Raw genomic sequence first — 15,757 nt, forward strand, 5'->3', positions numbered from 1 at the left:
ATTTGCTACGCAGTAGGCAAAAACCAAATGGCACCAGCCAATCAGCCAGATGGCAAAATTCCTACCAGGCCCTCGCACCAAGGCGAACGACCCCATGACAGGCATAGCAAGGTCAAGCAATCCTTCAATACCCCCCTTAAACAAGGGAGGGAGGGCGGGTGATCCGATGCAAAACGGCCAAGAGGCCGTGCCAACGTCTGGCCCCTGTATATATAGACTCTGACCCATCCTCCGAATTGGCAACAATCAAAACACCCCAGCAACCCAGTTTAACCATTTAAATGGTCGGGATTCAACTAAATTTGCCTAGTCACTGGAGGGTGGCCTGTTCCCAACCGCAACACGTGCTCTCTGCTAGGGAGAACACGCTTTGCTGCTCACCTCAGATGTTTGCTTAACTATATTAAAGGAGTCTTGTTCCCAAAATGGTTTTTTTCCTTCACTGGAGCCATTCTCTCTTCCACTAGTACCACCATAACTGGAATAGCTAAGACCGGCTTATGAAAAATTATTCTATGCTCGCTCAGAGTGCAGTGAGCAACGCTTTGTTCATTAATAACGCTCTGGAGAATGCCCAGGAACCTGAACGTGACAAATTGCCGCCAACCTAAAATCATTAGGCAACACAATGCACTAGCACAAAACACAAGCATGACAAATTAGTGGCGATTTTTCCTCAGCCTCCACGAATTCTGATACTCATGCCAGGCAGGCAAAAGGAAGTAAGCCCCATTGAACTTCACAGGGCTCACTTCTGAGTAGATAAGATTAGCAGGGTTGGGGAACCCTTTTCAGACCCCGGCTTCTTCCACTACGGGCAACATTGAGGGGGCCAAATTCTTGTGGTGGGTGGGACCAGAAGGAAAAGTAGGAGGAGCAAATAATGTAGATATTAACTTTGTGCAGTAGGTAAGCTTCTACACGCACAAACAACCACAGAAGTACTGTTTTTGGGGGGACAGGGGGCGGGTGGGCATGGAGGACTCCCTGGTCCTGAATGGGGTAACTGTGCCCCTGAAGGACCAGGTGCACAGCTTGGGAGTCATTTTGGACTCCCAGCTGCCCATGGAGGCGCAGGTCAATTCTGTGTCCAGGGCAGCTGTTTACCAGCTCCATCTGGTACGCAGGCTGAGACCCTACCTGCCCACAGACTGTCTTGCCAGAGTGGTGCATGCTCTAGTTATCTCCCGCTTGGACTACTGCAATGCGCTCCACATGGGACTACCTTTGAGGGTGACCCGGAAACTACAACTAATCCAGAATGTGGCAGCTAGACTGGTGACTGGGGGCGGCCGCCGAGACCACATAACACCAGTCCTGAAAGACCTACATTGGCTCCCAGTACGTTTCAGGGCACAATTCAAAGTGTTGGTGCTGACCTTTAAAGCCCTAAATGGCCTTGGCCCAGTATACCTGAAGGAGCGTCTCCACCCCCATCGTTCAGCCTGGACACTGAGGGCCAGCTCCAAGGGCCTTCTGTTGGTTCCCTCCCTGTGAGAAGTGGAGTTACAGTGCCTTCTCAGTAGTAGTGCCTGCCCTATGGAATGCCCTCCCACTAGATGTCAAAGAAATAAACAATTATCTGACTTCTAGAAGACATCTGAAGGCAGCCCTGTTTAGGGAAACTTTTAATATTTGATGAATTATTGTATTTTAATATTTTGCTGGAAGCCACCCAGAGTGACTGGGGAAACCCAGCCAGATGGGTGGGGTATAAATAAATTATTATCATCATCACCATCACCATCATCTCTGTCCTGCAGTCAGACAAGCAAAAGGCATTACAGTGGTACCTCAGGTTACATATGCTTCAGGTTACATACGCTTCAGGTTACAGACTCCGCTAACCCAGAAATAGTACCTCGGGTTAAGAACTTTGCTTCAGGATAAGAACAGAAATTGTGTAGCAGTGGCGCTGTGGCAGCTAGAGGCCCCATTAGCTAAAGTGGTGCTTCAGGTTAAGAACAGTTTCAGGTTAAGTACGGACCTCCGGAATGAATTAAGTACTTAACCTGAGGTACCACAGTATCAGAGTTTGAGGGATGCATTCCAGCCAGCCAAAGGATGCAAGAAGGATGCAAAGCACTGGGGATGTGGTATAGAGTTTGGGGGCCAGATAGAGCGACTTGGAGGGCCACATTTACCCTCCCCACCAGGCCTGAGATTCTCAGGCCCTGGTGTACAGCATTGAGCTGTAAGACTTTTCTTTTTCTTTTTTAATATTTTATTAAGGATTTTCTTGTTTTACAGAAGTGTAGTGCCTCATATATATTTTTTCCCCATGTAACATTTTTACAAATCCGTTTCATTTGTTGAGGCATTAGGGGGAGAAGAAAATAAAAATAAAAATAAAAATAAAAAAGGAGAGAAAAAAGAGAGGGGAGTGGAGAGAGGGAAGATGGATAAGGGTGGGATTGGGTGGCGGTGTTTCTATTATGTTTAATGTATGTAGAGTTTGGTGTCAGCGTTGCTTGTGTTGTTCACTTGTGTTCCTTTGGTGGTGAGAGAGGTTGGGGTTGGCCTAGGGTGTGATTGTTTGCTTGTGATTGGCTGTGGTGATCTTTGTTTTCGTGTGTGAGTGAGGTGGGTGGGTGTTTTGGATCAGGTCATAGGCGCCGACTCCATGGGGCTTGAGGGGGCTCGAGCCCCCTCAAAAAAATTTTGAAGGGGGCTCAGCCCCCCCAATAATCTCGGGCGGGCGCCCTTCCAGCAGAGCGCCGCCGCCGTCCCCCGCCTCCTCCCCACCTGCTCCTTCGCCAACCAGCCAGCCGCGCGCCCTAATGGGAGGCACTGCCGGAAATCCCGCAAGAACAGGGGAATCCCGACTGGCCACACCTCCCAGCCAGCCAATCGGCTGGCTGGGGGGGCGTGGCTTGCCCTATTTAGGGCCGGAGCCACTTTATTTGCATATTCATGAGCTTATTTATTATTCATGAGCTTTCCCGGGCCCCCCCAATATTTTTTCTAAGTCCGCGTCCCTGGATCAGGTTAGCCATATTGATTTGTATGCTGTTGGTGGATTATTGTCATTGTCCTGTTGGGCTGTGTATGTGATAAAGGGGAGCCATACCGGGGTGAAGGCATCTTCTTCTGTTTGTCCCCGTGTCAGTTTCAGTTTATTAGTTAATTTTTCTAGTAGGGCTGTTTCCCATACTATTTGATACCATTGGTCCATGCTTACTCCTGACAGGTCTCTCCAGTGTCTGGTTATGGTGTTTCTGGCTGCTGAGAGCAGGTGGGTTATGAGTTCTTTGTGGTGTAAATGGGCATTGTTGTCTTGGAAGATGTTTAGTAGGGCCAATTCTGGGGTGGTATCTATTACTTGCTTAGTTATTTTACAAATTTCTTGTATGGCTGTTGTCCAGAACAGTTGGATTTTGGGACACTCCCACCACATGTGGAAGTATGTGCCTGTGGAGGTGCACCCTCTCCAGCATTTTGGTGAGGTTCCTGGGTGTATTAGCGCTAGTTTCCTTGGTGTTAGGTACCACCTGTAGGTGAGTTTCAGTGTGAGTTCTTTTCTTTTCGTTGATATGGATTTAAAGGGGGGTTTAGACCACATTCTGGTCCATTGAGTGGGGTTTATCTCATAGCCTATGTCATTCTCCCATTGATTTTTGATTGCGTCTAGGGGATTTGCGAGGTTTTGGAGTAGTATTTTGTATATTGCGGATACCATCCCTTTACCGTTTCCCTTTGTTGTTAGGAGGAGGTTTTCGAAGGTTGTCAGGGGCCTAGTTGCTGCTGATTTTACTGTTGGGTTGTTTAAGAGGGCATGTAGTTGGTGTTGTGTTAACCAGGGCATTTGGGTGTCTTCTAGTTTGTCTTGTATTTCTTGTGTTGACAAGGGTTTGTTATTTTTATAAAAGTCTATTAGGCGATACAAGCCTTTGGTTCGCCAGGTTTTTATCTTGAGGTTTTGTGCTGCATGGTGGAATAATGGGTGGTATGCCAGGGGGATTAGTGGGGATGGGGTTGGGGATAGTTTGCCTATTTGTGTTTTCCATGCTTTGAGCATGGTCTGTGTGTACCTGTTAAGTGTTGTGGGAATTTTCTTTAGTTTGTTTGGGAGGAGTGGGTATGTTGTGGTGCAGGTGTTTTCAATTGTGTCCTTCTCTAGGTGTACCCATTGTTTTGTCTCATCTTCTAGTATATATGGGATTATATGTCGTATTTGGTTGGCGTTGTAATATGCTTCTATGTTGGGGATTCCCCATCCTCCTTCTGAGGTGGGGAGGTGCAGGTATTTGGGGCTTATTCTTGGTTTTTTATGTGAGAAGATGAAAGAGTGTAGTTTTCTCTGCCAACTGTGAAGTTGGGTTGAGGGGATCCAGATTGGGAGGGTTTGGAATAGGTAGGTTAGTTTTGGGAGTGTGATCATTTTGATCATGGCTATTTTGTCTGAGAGAGTGAGGTTCATGTTATTCCATCTCTTTAGGTCTTTGTTAATTTGTCGCCACAGGGGCTTGTAGTTGTGGAGGTACAATTTATTGAGGTTTCTGGTTATTTGTACCCCTAGGTATCTGAACTTGGTGTGGCAAAGTTTTATTTTGGTGACCTTCGTGAGTTCTTTTTGGGTGTGAGGAGGGGTATTGAAGCACATAGCTTCTGACTTTGTGAAATTTACCTGTAGGCCCGACACCATTGCAAATGCGTTGAGTTCTCTGATTAGGGAGGTTGCTGTGCTTATGGGGTCTGGTGTTGTGACCATTAGGTCATCTGCAAAGAGCCCTAATTTATAGGTCCTGCCTTTTATTTCCACTCCCTTGATGTCTGTGGCTGCTCGGATGCGGATTGCTAGGGGTTCCAGAGCCAGGATAAATAAGAAGGGAGACAGTGGGCATCCTTGTTTCGTGCCTCTTTGGATAGCTATAGTGTTAGAATCCATATTGTTAGTTCTGCATTTTGCTGAGGCTTGGGAGTATATTTGTTTGAGGATTTGTAGGAAGTTGGGGCCAAATTTCATGTTAGTTAGTACTGCTAGTATGTATTTCCACTCCAAGCAATCAAAGGCTTTGAGGATGTCTAGGGACATAATTGTCAATGGGAATTTGGTTGCCTTGCTGTGTTCGATCAGGTTCAGTAGTTTCCTGATGGGGTCTGTTATATTGCGGCCAGGGACAAAGCCAGTCTGGTCTGGGGCTATTAACTTGTGTAGGAAGATTTTTAGGCGGTTGGCCAAGATTGATGTGAATATCTTGTAGTCTTGGTTTATTAATGAGATTGGGCGGTATGATTCTACTTTGAGGCTGTCTTTTAGTGGTTTTGGGATGGAGACTATTTTGGAGTGGGTCCAGGTTTTGGGGATGGGGCCCCCTTTTATGATGTCGTTGAATAGGCGGGTCATGTAGGGCATCAAGGGTTCTTTGAATTTCTTATAGAATTCTGCTGTGAAGCCGTCTGGGCCTGGGGCTTTGTGTGGTTTCAAGTTTTTGAGGACCGCATCTATTTCCTCTGGGGTGATAGGGCTATCCATGAATTCCTGTTCCTCATCAGTTAGGGTAGGCATGGTCAGTCCTGCTAGAAATTTTTTGATTTCCCTCTCTGGTGGGTTATGGGAGGTGTATAGGTTGGAGTAAAATTCTGCAAATTCTGAAATTATTTCTTTGGGGGAGAATGTTATGTTGCCGTCTATTTTGGTGATGCAGTGTATTCTTGTTTTGAGTGCTTTTTTCCTACATCTATTTGCTAGTAATCTGGAGTTTTTCCCTCCATATTCATAGAAACGTTGTTTAGAGTATAGAATGTTGATCATTGTTTTGTTGATTTCTAAGGAGTCTAGTTCTCTCCTTTTCTGTTCTATAAGTTTGAGGAGTTTTTTAGATCCTGTTTGTTTGTAGCGTGATAAGAGGACTGTGATGTCTTGTTCTATTTTGCTAATTTTTGAGGAGGTTTGTTTTTTAAGGAATGTTTTCTCTTTTATGCAAGCTCCTCTGGTGACCGCTTTCATTGCGTCCCATAGGAGGGGGGTTGTTGTATTGTTTACATCGTTTTCTTTGAAGTAGTTTTGGAGGGTTTTTGTGAGACTCTCTCTAATTTGTTTGTTTGTAGTTAGGATGGGACTGAAGGACCATGATGGGGTGGTTTGTGTTCCTTCTCCTATTTTAACAGTGACTTCTACTGGGGCGTGATCTGTGATTTTAATGTTACCTATGTTTGTTGATTCTACTGAGGGAATCAGACCCTGTGTGAGTAGAATGCTGTCCAGTCTGGACACTGTATCATGGCGTCCCGATTGGAATGTATGGCTGATGTCTCCTGGGTTTTGCTCACCCCAAATGTCGTAGAGACCCCTGTTTTTTAGCATTTTTAGTAACTTGTAAGAGTTCCTGGTTGTTGGGGGTTTCCTTCGGAGGAAGGTTGCCCATGGGGTTGTGGGGTGGATATCTTTCAGGGATATACCTTTCATATTTAGATTGAGGTCCCCTCCTAGGATTGCTTCCCCTTCAGAGAAGGAGAGGAATTTGTTTAGTGTTTTCTGGAAGAATTCTAGTTGCTTCGTGTTTGGGGCATATATGGAGCCGATTGTCAGTTTGATTTTGCCATCTAGTGTCCCTTTAGCGAAAATGAATCTGCCTTTTTTGTCCTTGAGGACTGTTGTGGCAGTGAAGTTCAGGTCCCTACTGAGTATTATGGCTACACCACGGGCTTTCCCTGAGCCTCGTGCGACCCACTGTTGACTAAAGCGGGGGTCGCTCAGGAGTTTGCTGCCTTTGGGTGGATTGTGTATTTCTTGTAGGAAGGTGATGTGTGGTTTCATGGTGTTTATGTATGAGGTGATGCGTTTTCTTTTGATGGGGTTTCCCAGCCCCCTCACGTTTAATGTAATTGCTTTTAGGTTAGCCATTTTGTTTATCTATTATGTGGGGCGATTCCCTGCCAACCCGTTCGGGTTGTCTTGTGTCTCTCTCTTTGTGTTGTTTAAAGAGCCAGTGGGGTTGCGCTGACCTAGGGTGTGGTGGGTGGGGGGCTAGTAGGATTAGAGTGAGATTTGGGTTAAAGAGTAGGGGGTAAGTTGTAGGGAGTTTCCTATATGTAGTCATATAGGTGTTTGTTTGGGGTATTTTAGGCCATCTGGCATTTAGCCAGTTGGTCCTAGGTCTCAGCTGGTGTGGAAGGCCGTGTTCAAGGACAGGCCATCCCCCCTGTTGTTTGCGATAGGGGGTGATCAGCGAGACAGTGTGAAGTGACTTTGTAGTGTTGCTGTCAGGTATAAGGTTCATAAGCAATGTTGCCAGTGTTATAAGCAACATTGTTGGTGTGTTGGGGTGGGGATGTGGGTGTTGGTACGCTCTGGTGCCACCATAGTGCTGGTTGGGTATCAGATTTTAGCCTGATTGTGGATTGTGTTATTAAGGTTGGAGTTGTTTTTCCTTAGTATGGAGTATGAGGATGTTGAAGGTGTGGGTGATGGGGAATGTGGTTGAAGTCGTCTGGACTGGTGTTGGGGTGGGGATTTCTGTGGGGGTGCGGGGCTGGGGGGGGATGCTGATGGTGTTAACTAAATCTATGTTTTGGGGGGGGAAAGGGGGGGAAATCACCAGTCCTTCAGTTTGTGGTTTTTTCCTGGTTGCTTCTTTCGGCTGGGGTTGTTGTTGTTGTAGGGTTGTCCATCTGCGATGAGTTGGTTTGGTTGATCTTGGTCTGGTTTCTTGTGTCGTATGGCCGGCGGGACGGTTCTGAGCTTGATGCTTGCCTGTATTGGTTTGCGTTGTTGCGCCGCTTCTGTTGTATCTTTTTCTTCTGTACCGTTGTCCAGCTGTTTGCTGTTGTTTCCTTGTGGTTGGGGCTGTCACTTGGTGGGTTTGTCAGTTTCCATTCTGGCGGGAGGTCGAGCTCAAGGTTCTTTAGTAGTTGCAGGGCCTCAGGTATGTTGGTAGCCATGTGTTGTGTTGTATTGGTTGTTACAATGAGGCGGAAGGGGAAGCCCCATCGGTATTTGATCCCTGCTTGTTGGAGACGCTGGGTGCATGGGCGCAGGCTTTTCCTCCGGTTTAGGGTATCCTGAGATAGGTCCTGTAGGGCCAGAATGGGGGTTTCTCCATATCGAAGGCTGCTTGAGTTTCTCAGTTGGTGCCATATCTCTTCCTTCTTTTGGTAGCGTGTGAAGCATACAATGATGTCTCTTGGGGGGGCGCTGGGTTTTGGCAAAGGTTTTAGGGCTCTGTGAGCCCTCTCCAAGTCATCTGCCTCAAGTTTCAGGCTTGGGATTGTGTTTTTCAGCCAGCGTATAATTAGGTCTGCTGGGCTTTCCTCCTCTGTTTTTTCAGGAAAGTTACAACGTCTATTGCGGTCTTCAAGGTCGGCTTGCTTAATTTTCATCTCGTTGTGTTCTGCTTCCATTTGGTTTACCAGTTCGTCCAGTTTCTTGTTCACACGTGCATTCTCCTCCCGGTATTGTTCTATTATTCTTTCTTGCATTTGGTTCTTGTTCTCTAGAGCTTCCACTTTGGAGGTTAGATTGTTGATTAGTACCTGCATGGGAGCCATTGTGGCCTTCAGTGTTTCTTCTAATCGTGCTTCCATTTCCCTCAGATCTCGTTTCGTTATTGGGTGGTCATCATCTTGAAGGGGAGTTACCATCTTAGCATTGTTTGCCATCTCCATGGTTGGTGTCATCTCGGTCTCCCTGATGGTTTTGGTTTGAGGTTGGCTTGGCATCCTCTTGGGGTTGGGCGTGTGATGGTTAGGAGTTGTGGCAGTGGTGGTTCCTGGGTATTGTTGGGTTGCTGAGCTGATCAGGCTTTGTTGGCTGGTGGCTTTTGCAGAGCGTTTAGATTAGGTGGTCATTTGTGTCACTTCTAGCCTGTGTTTTAAGAACTTCTCTAGGGCTTCTGTAGATGCCTCAGCGGTGCCGCCGAGGCGGGGGGGGGACAGGTAGGCAGAGATGGGTAGACTAATGGACAGACAGTTCATATAAAGGGAAGGGGGTTAGCAGGTAGAGATGCAAGAGATTAGAGGGTATATGTTTAATTTTCCTCCATTTTTAATTACTTTCCCACAAACAAAAAATAACAACAATAACCAGGGGGAAATATTATTCTTAAGAAAAACAAATCAAACAAAACCATACAATTATTTTTTATTTTTTATTCTCCAAATGGGTATATGGAGGAAATTTTTGTTTTAAAAGAGAGTGGTGGTCGTAGCTGGGGGCGAAAGATTCCCCCCTCAAGAACAAGCCAACAAGAGCTTTAAAAAGAGAAAGAAAAGAAGAATAATTGTATGGCTCTGCTCTGTCTTTTAAAAAATAATAATACTATTTCCCCCCAACCACCGCCACCACTCTCCGTCTGCAAAAAAGCAACCAAAAATGTGCGGGTAAAAGATAAAAATGAGAATTAAAGGTAAAAAAAGAGGGGGGGGTTGTCTTTAGATAGAGCTTTTTATTTTTTTAAAAAAATGAGTAAAGTATTGGTAAAAGAGGGTAGGTAAGAGAGTGGAAAGTCTGGGGCGAAGTGGCAGTCCCAGGAAATGGCCTGTGATGGTTCAGGGCTGTTTTCTGGGTACTGCCATTTTAAATCTTAAGAGGGGAGTTTGAGGTGGAAATAAAATGAGGTTTAAATTGAGGATGTGTGTGTGGAAAAGTGTGTCTTTAAATAGTGAGTAGAAAAGATAGAAATAAAAGTAAAGATTCAAATAAAGAGTGGCTGCAGCAGCAGTGGCCCCTCTTTTAAAAAGAAAAATGGTAAAAGTAGGTATATGGGGGGGGAGGGATAAGAAAGATGTATATATATATATTTTCTTTAAAGGGAGGGAGGGAGGGGGAGGAAGGGGTTAAAAAAAGGGGGAGTTAAAAAAAAGGGGGGGAAGGTTGTTTTTTCTTTTCTGTGATCTCCTTTGTTATGCAGCTTCTCTGTGTTTTCCTTGCCGCTGGAGCTCAGCTGTAAGACTTTTGAACGTATATCCAGTTAAATTTGGGCATAGGTAGCCCACACCAGAGTTCAAGCTAACTGTCATAGTGTTACTTTGTCCATCAGCGAGTGACAAAGTCTCATCACTGTCACAATTCATGAAGTGAATTCATCAATACAAATTCAGATGCGTCAGATTTCAGACACTATAACTCGTGCTAGATATCGATACGACTGCTACCAGAACGCTTCACAGCAGAAATCTTTGGGCTGCGTTTATAAATAAATGACAATTAAGTAGCTTTGGATGAAATTCTGCCTTGGCATAAGCTAGCGCAAACACATTATTATGCCTTGCCTTTGCCAAGATTGATTTTGTGTTTTTTTCTGTTACTAAACTACTGTAATAAACATAATAAGTTTAAGGAATCGACAAATGTAGTTCCCAGCATAAAAATAATGAGTATTGTTCCAGTTGTATAATGACATTCCTTATGAGCTGGGCAACGAAACAGTTATTGTGATGGAACAAATTATTCAGTATATTTGTATTTACTACAAGGAAAGCAATAATTTGATCCTGGGAGGAAGTGGTGCCTTTTGCTCAAACAAGATTCCTCCCCTCACATACATTTTTACCAATTCCCTGCTCCTACTTCAACTCACCCCACATCCCATCCCATCCCAACTGTTTTCATTTTCGTTACGTATTTTGTGGTTTTATATCTTGATTTTATTCTGTGAACTCCCATGAGACCCCCCCCCCCGGGTATAGGGCGGTATATAAATTCAATAAATAATAATAATAGCCTTATTACACTTCAGCTCACTTGCCTTAGGAGACTTGGTGCTCCTTCAAAATGCAATTATTATTTATTTACAGTAAGGGAACTTGTATACACATTCAGGTCTTTGATATTTGAAAATGTGGCAACAATGCAATCCTGTACAGGTCTACTCCTATGTAAGTCCCACTAAGTTCCATGAGGGTTACTTCCAGGTTTGCCTATACAGTACTACCTCTGGATACGAATGGAGCCCCGTTCACATCCTGAAGTAAACATAACATGCGACTGAGCATGTGCACAGGTCATGTCTCGCCGCTTATGCGCATGCAAATGTCGTCATTTTGAGCATCTGCGCATGCGCGAGCGGCAAAACCCGGACGTAACGTGCTCCGTTGCTTCCGGGTTGCCGCAGAGCGCAACCCAAAAATACTTAACCTGAAGCTACTTCGACCCGAGGTATGACTGTATAGGACTGCATACAAAATAGGCTTTCTGCAGAATATTAATGTCTCCTTACGTGTGGCAATGCAACCAGGAAGCAATGTGTTACTGGCACCTCAAACAACTATATGGCAGGTGTATCATATAATAAGTTTCATTGTCCCCATTGCTTTTCATAGCACTATTCAGGGGTGGGAATTGGCATAGCAGGTGGGCACAGTCATGGGTTGCTGGCGCTGCTTTTAATGGGAATTAGTGGGGCTCAGAGGCCAACTGCAGCAGAGCTGGCTAACCTGGGGCATTTCAGATTTTATTGGACAACAAACCCCTGAGCATTGACTGTGTTGTAATAATAATAATAATAATAATAATAATAAATAAATAATTTATTATTTATACTCCCGCCCATCTGGCTGGGTTTCCCCAGCCACTCTGGGCGGCTTCCAACAGAATATTAAAATACAGTGGACACTCGGATCGCGGACATGATCTGTGCGAGAGGCACGTTCGCAACCCACAGCGGCGCTTCTGCACATGCGCAAACCCCGATTTAGTGCTTCTACACATGTGCGACCGCCGAAACCCGGAAGTGACCCGTTCCGGGATTTCCGGGTTTCGGCACATCCATAACCCGAAAAAACGCAACCTGAAGCGTCTGTAACCCAAGGTATGACTGTAGAATAATCTATTAAACATTAAAAGCTTCCCTAAACGGGGCTGCCCTCAGATGTCTTCTAAAAGCCTGGTAGTTGTTGTTCTCTTTGACATCTGGTGGGAGGGCATTCCACAGGGCGAGTGCCACTACTGAGAAGGCCCTCTGCCTAGTTCCCTGTAACTTGGCTTCTCGCAGGGAGGGAATCGCCAGAAGGTCCTCGGCGCTGGACCTCAGCGTCCAGGCAGAACGATGGGGGTGGAGACGCTCTTCAGGTATACTGGGCCGAGGCCTCGTTGGCTCAGCTTCAGAGGTGGTGCTGCTGCGACAGGAGAGAGAAGGTTCAGCCACGACACACAAACAGGGAATGAGGGAGAGGAGCAAGAGGCAGAAGGTATTTGGGAGGAAAGGAAGGAGCATATACAGTGGTACCTTGGTTCTCAAACGCCTTGGTACCCAAACAACCTGGAACCCAAACACTGCAAACCCGGAAGTAAATGTTCTGGTTTGTGAACTTTTTTGGAACCTGAATGTGCTCCGTTTTGAGTGTTACACACTGAGGTCTGTCTGTTTTTGCTATTTATTTTGCGTTTTTGTGGCTGTTTGGGTTTTGTTTTTGTGACTGTGTAGAACTCAGTTCAGCTGCTGATGGACTGATTGTGTGACTGCTGTACATGGTTTATTGCTTTCATTTTATGGATCACTGGTCTCGTTAGATAGTAAAATTCATGTTAAATTGCTGTTTCAGGGGTTGTTTTTAAAAGTCTGGAACGGATCAATCCATTTTGCGTTACTTTCTATGGGAAAACGTGCCATGGTTTTGGAACGCTTTGGTTTTGGAACGGACTTCTGGAATGGATTAAGCTTGAGAACCAAGGTGCCATTGTATTTGGGTGGAAAGGATTGAGCATATAGTGAGTAGACTGAGAAGGGGGGCAGTTCAGGAACAGGAATGCAGGGAACCCAACACCGGTAAAGAGGTCAGAAGAAGGCACCGATTTGCACAAAATCCTGCTTCGGTTTTGATGCATAGATGCAGATTTAGAATTCATTCTGACTTAGTGAATGGGGAGGATGACCAGTAAGAAACAGAAGAGGAGACATGGCTGAGGGTAAGCCAGTGTGACGCATGGCTACTGTTATGTACTGAAGTTCTCACCCTGGGCCAGCAGGGGGATACTGTAGATAGTTTTCACTCAGGTCCACATATGCAAATAAGGGATTGAAAGTGACGTTCAGTGATTGGATAGTTACAGAAAATTGTTACAGTTGCGTTGTACTGGAGCTCTATATAAGCAGGCTGGCTGAATCCTTCAGCTTAGTTCTGTTCTGGCCTGTGAATAAACAAGAGCTGTTTGAAGAATCGCTGTGTCGTCTGATATGTTCACCCACAACTTACCAGCTACCTTAGTAAGGAAACAAGGGCCTACTGACAGTCCACATAAACTCCTGGTCTTCTCGCACAACTCCTTAGCAGGTACTTGATATAGTTGCTGTGCACTTGAAACCCCTTAGAGTTAATTCAGAGGGTCTGGATGGTAGAGAGCAGAAGGGATCAGCAAATGTTACGAAAGAGAGCACTTGACCTCTGCAGACCTGCCGCCAGAGGAGATGACAGTGGTGAGTTTTGATAGCAGTTATTTCATGAAAAGCACACTTGCTGCTGTATAGACGCAACTCTCAGGGCTTCCTAGAGTGCAGGTCTAGAGGAGTGGCTAAGTGACTGAGCGGCATGCTTCAGGAAGAATGACAGGAGAGCACTGTTGCTCTCGTATTCTGCTGCTTGGCTTCCCAGAGGCATCTAGCTTAGGGTTACCAGACATCCCTGGTTCTGCAAATCTGTTCCTGGGAAATTTGGCAGCGGCAGCCTCAGCAGCCTGGAGCCAGCCTGGTAGCGCAGTTGGCTCTGGCTGGCTTCAGGAGCTGCTCGCTGCTTGCTGCCGTGGCGCCCGCCATTCTTCCTCGCCGGAAGTCCCCATATGATGTGTTTTGCGCAAGACACAGCATATAGGGACTTCCGGGAGGCAAACTGGCAGGCACCACGGAGGGGGCAGCAAGCAGCTCCTGAAGCCAGCCAGAGCCAACTGCGCTACCAGGCTGCCTCCGGGCTGCTGACTGCCGCTGTTGCTGCCACTGCCAAAGGGGAACCGGGGACATCCGGCGGTACAGATCTCCTGCCCTTTCCCCCCTTTGTTTTGATTGATCAGGGGAGGCTCAGGAGTTGTTATTGGGTGGCCGTTGCCTAGTTTTAAAAAAACTCTGTGCATTTATGTTTCACAGGGTGCGAAAGGAGGGCTTTGCACCTTTATACAATATGCATGTGTGCTTGGGCCTATGGTCTTTTGCCTTACCATCCCCATTACTGACTCACTGTTGCTACTCAGCTTAAAAAAAGGGGGGTCCCCGGATTCATTTTTAAAAAATCTGGTAACCATAATGTAGCTGGCCACTGCATTCTCTCTGTCTCTGTCTCCATCTCTTTCTGCTTTCCTCTACATACAGGGGAAAGGAGGAGGACCCAGAACAAAGGTGTGCCTGCCCTTATATAGACATTTTAAATTGCCCGCCCTGGAGCCCAAGACCACCCCCAGAAAGATCATACATACGTCACAGAAGGGAGGTAGCCCAAGGCTACCCCCCAGATACATCATACTTACATCACAGAAAAGGCGAAACCTGAGTGCATTGTTTATCTCACAGAACCCTGAGTGCATTGTTTATCTCCTGTCTGGCAAGTTACCTGATTGCCTTATCTGGGTTTTGGTCTTTTGTTGTTATAACTACAGTGGTGCCCCGCAAGACGAATGCCTCGCAAGACGGAAAACCCGCTAGACGAAAGGGTTTTCCATTTTGGAGGTGCTTCGCAAAACCAATTTCCTATGGACTTGCTTCGCAAGACAACAATGCCTTGCGAGTTCCTGCGGGTTTTTTTCCCTTTCCCCTCCCTTTTTCTAAGCCGCTTATCAGCTGATCCGATCAGCAGATAAGCCACTAAAAGCCTCTAATAGCGCTAATCCGCTAATCCGTCAATGGGCTTGCTTTGCAAGACGAAAAAACCGCTAGACGAAGAGAATCACAGAACGGATTCTTTTCGTCTTGCGAGGCACCACTGTACTTAATTCCTGAATCTAGGTCACAGGTTACAGGCTCACACCCTCTTCATAACTTGAATGTGCCCTGAAGACAGGATTTGTGAGGAAAGAGACAATGGGGAAGTTTCCCACTTTGACCTTGCAGAGAAATATTTGAGGACAATTTGTTCGGGACCCTTCTGTGGGGTTTTAAACATGTGGTTTATATATGCAGTTATGAACATTTAATTTTTTTATATATGACCTTAAATTCTTATAACAGCAGCAATGGCATCTTGCAGAATACACCTGCCCCCCCCCAAAGAGAACAGTTGGGGGGGGGGACGACAACCTTATATACTTTTGATTTCCATGGCATTTCTAATTCTGTCTGAGTGAGCTGCAAGGCACACTGTTAAATACAAATGATGTTTTAACTTTTCAGATCAGGCCATGCTTTTGCAACGATCGGAGAAATCATCTATATGTTTGGAGGATGTTCCGACGAAGATGAATATTGCACTGATCTGTTTGCACTGGACACAGGTGTCTTTCATTATTACAGATCATTTCCCTCACTGTATGAATAACTGGGGTGTTTTTTTTGGGGGGGGTACAAATAGATGAAAGCCAATGCAACAACACTGTACCACTTTTGTTTGTTCCTCAGTCCAAACCTCTGAGAAAATCAGAGCCAGACTTCAGATGGATCTTTACTCATGATAATCAGCTTTGAACACACTATAAACCAGGGGAAAAAACACAATTTATGGAGATATAAGTAAAAACATGCATTCTGTATCATTATTCAATAAGAAGTTTGCCTGCTCCCAATTTCCACTTTTCTGCAAAGGCACTTGGATAACTGATAAGCACTGGGGCATTCGACACTTAATTGTATCAAAATTGTATTATACAATTAATGCAATTAAACTGTATTAAAAATTTAGT

At 45.6% G+C, this 15,757-nt stretch overlaps 1 protein-coding gene across 3 annotated transcripts in view; it reads left to right on the forward strand.

Moving 5' to 3' along the window:
- LOC310688440 (kelch domain-containing protein 3-like) overlaps window positions 1–15,757 on the forward strand; it is an 81,646-nt gene that overhangs the window by 19,152 nt on the left and 46,737 nt on the right. For all 3 annotated transcript variants that reach the window (XM_083464948.1, XM_083464947.1, XM_083464946.1), the window contains exon 9: window positions 15,252–15,352. In XM_083464948.1, the coding sequence (XP_083321074.1) occupies window positions 15,252–15,352 (101 nt within the window). The remainder of the gene's footprint in view (window positions 1–15,251; window positions 15,353–15,757) is intronic.

Source organism: Podarcis liolepis, assembly GCF_965112155.1.
Source record: "Podarcis liolepis genome assembly, chromosome: 11".
NCBI lineage: Eukaryota > Metazoa > Chordata > Lepidosauria > Squamata > Lacertidae > Podarcis > Podarcis liolepis.